At 40.9% G+C, this 2356-nt stretch overlaps 1 protein-coding gene across 1 annotated transcript; it reads left to right on the top strand.

The window, feature by feature from the left end:
* Positions 1-713: 713 nt before the first annotated feature.
* Positions 714-1646, top strand: LOC118854231 (olfactory receptor 4D9-like). Its single transcript, XM_036764577.1, has one exon. It carries the CDS (start codon positions 714-716, stop codon positions 1644-1646), a length of 933 nt encoding a protein of 310 aa, XP_036620472.1.
* Positions 1647-2356: the final 710 nt, after the last annotated feature.

The raw sequence follows: 2356 nt of genomic DNA, 5'->3' as shown, positions 1-2356 counted from the left end.
GGGAAGGAGGAAATTTGGAACTCAATTTTTTAATGGAATGTTTAAAAAAATCTAAATGTAGTTAGGAAATGTTTAACAAAATAAATAAACATATATATTTAAAAAACAGCATCTATCTCACAGGGTTATTGTGAAGATTAAATAAAATAATAATTGTAAAGCACTTAGCACAGTGCCTGGCACGTAATAAGTAGGAGCTACGTTAATGCTTATTCCCTTCCCAAAGAGAGAGTAAACTCAAAGTCAGCACACCCAGGACCTGCTGAACAATATAGTGTTCTTCTTCTTCAATATACTGGCATTCCTCAGTCCTTTGCCTCCTCCATAGCATGAGAAGGTCATCCTTCCCTACTTGGCATGGTTTTTATAGAGATAGGAGACCAGTCCTATTTCTGCTCTCACTTCAGGATTAAGGAGTAGGGAGACTTACCAAAGACCAATAAGTATCTGGTCGCTGGTCTCTCACTTCATAAGTAAATAAAAGATTCTATAAATAAAAATAGCTGGGAAGATAGTCATACAGGAGAGTAGCTTAGAATTGTTTGTTTACACAAGGACATGGGGAGGTCGCAAAATGGGTAAGGAAAAAGACCATACAGGGGTTCTCACTGCCTTGAAACATTCTGTCGCCAGTTTGGGTGTGCCATACTCTCCCTAGTTATAACATTACATCTTTTTCCCCAAGGTGGCCAAGGAAGAGGAAACATAAGCTAATGGAGCTGGGAAATCACACCAAGGTGAAAGAATTTGTTTTTGTGGGCCTAACCCAGTCTCCAGGGCTGAGCATCATCTTGTTTCTTTTATTGTACCTGGTGTATGTAACAACGCTACTGGGAAATCTCCTTATCATGCTCACTGTGACCTGTGAGTCTCGTCTCCACATGCCTATGTACTTCCTGCTCCGAAATCTATCTGTTGTGGAAATCTGCTTCTCTTCCATCACTACTCCAAAGGTTTTGCTGGACCTTCTGACTGAAAGAAAGACCATCTCTTTCAATGGCTGCATGACACAGATATTTTTCTTCCACTTTCTTGGTGGGATTGATATCTTTACTCTCTCTGTGATGGCTTTTGATCGCTATTTGGCCATCTCAAAGCCCCTTCACTATGTGACTCTCATGAGTAAAGGAAGATGCCTTGGCCTCTTGGCAGCCTCCTGGGTGGGGGGCTTCATACACTCTATTGTACAAATCTCTCTGTTGCTGCCACTCCCCTTCACTGGGCCTAATATCATTGATAGTTTCTACTGTGATGTCCCCCAAGTCCTCAAACTTGCCAGCACTGATACCTCTGTTATAGAGCTCCTAATGATCTCCAATAATGGTCTAGTCACCACATTTTGGTTCTTTCTACTCATTGTGTCCTACACAGGCATCATGGTGATGTTGAGGTCTCATACAGGAGAGGGCAGAAGGAAAGCCGTCTCTACCTGTTCCTCTCACATCACTGTGGTCACCCTGCATTTTGTGCCTTGCATCTATGTGTATGCTAGGCCATTCACTGCCCTTCCCTCTGACAAAGCCATCTCTGTCATTTTCATCGTAATTTCCCCTCTCTTGAACCCTATGATTTACACTTTGAGAAACCAAGAGATGAAGTCAGCCATGAAAAGATTACAGAGACGGCTTGTGTCTTCTGAAAGGTAATTGGCTCTGTAATAATGGTAAACTAGGAAAGATAGAAGCAATATTCATTGCACCAAAATCCTTCTGATAAAGCCAAAGTTGTGATAACAATTTGGACCTATTAAAAAGCCTTGAGATTATAGTAGTATTAGTCCTCTCTTATTGCCTAAATTAGGTTGTTAACTATGTGAATGAAGAGAAGATGGTTATGAGAGATTTTGTAATGGTAGAAATGAAAAGATGTGGCAATAGAATGAATCTGTGGGATGGGTGAGGCATAGGAAATGAGCCTCATTGTTTGTCCTTCCTTCTAGAAGAGTACCATGACATCAGGGAGCTGATGCCATGACATGTAAGTGAACTGGATTTAAGTAAGGCAGGGCTGTGCAAAGTCACCAGCCTCACTTTCTCCTCCAGAACCATCTGCATGCAGTGGCCAGTAATAGATCAGGATGACTGGAGATGGCCCTAATCGACAAGGAGAATGGTAGCACATACAACCAATACAAGACAATCAGAAGAGAGGAGAGATAGTGATCTTTGTCAAATTTACCTCACAAGGTTCTTGTGCTGAAAGCACTTTATATATTTTAAGATTCCATATAAATGTGAATTATTATTATAGCCCAATTGTGTGATGTTTAAAATCTATAAGAGACTCACTAAAACACCATATGCTCATTATTTCTGGGATAACCACTATAGGAAGACAGAGCTTGTCCCAAAGGGAC

The sequence above is a fragment of the Trichosurus vulpecula genome, chromosome 6 (assembly GCF_011100635.1).
Source record: "Trichosurus vulpecula isolate mTriVul1 chromosome 6, mTriVul1.pri, whole genome shotgun sequence".
NCBI lineage: Eukaryota > Metazoa > Chordata > Mammalia > Diprotodontia > Phalangeridae > Trichosurus > Trichosurus vulpecula.
The sequence above is the reverse complement of the archived record's forward strand: the minus strand, read 5'-3'. Positions and strand labels throughout refer to the sequence as shown.

What these genes read in the sequence shown, in the direction of transcription:
- LOC118854231 (XM_036764577.1), top strand. Translation starts at nt 714, where the DNA reads ATGGAGCTGGGAAATCACACCAAGGTGAAAGAATTTGTTTTTGTGGGC.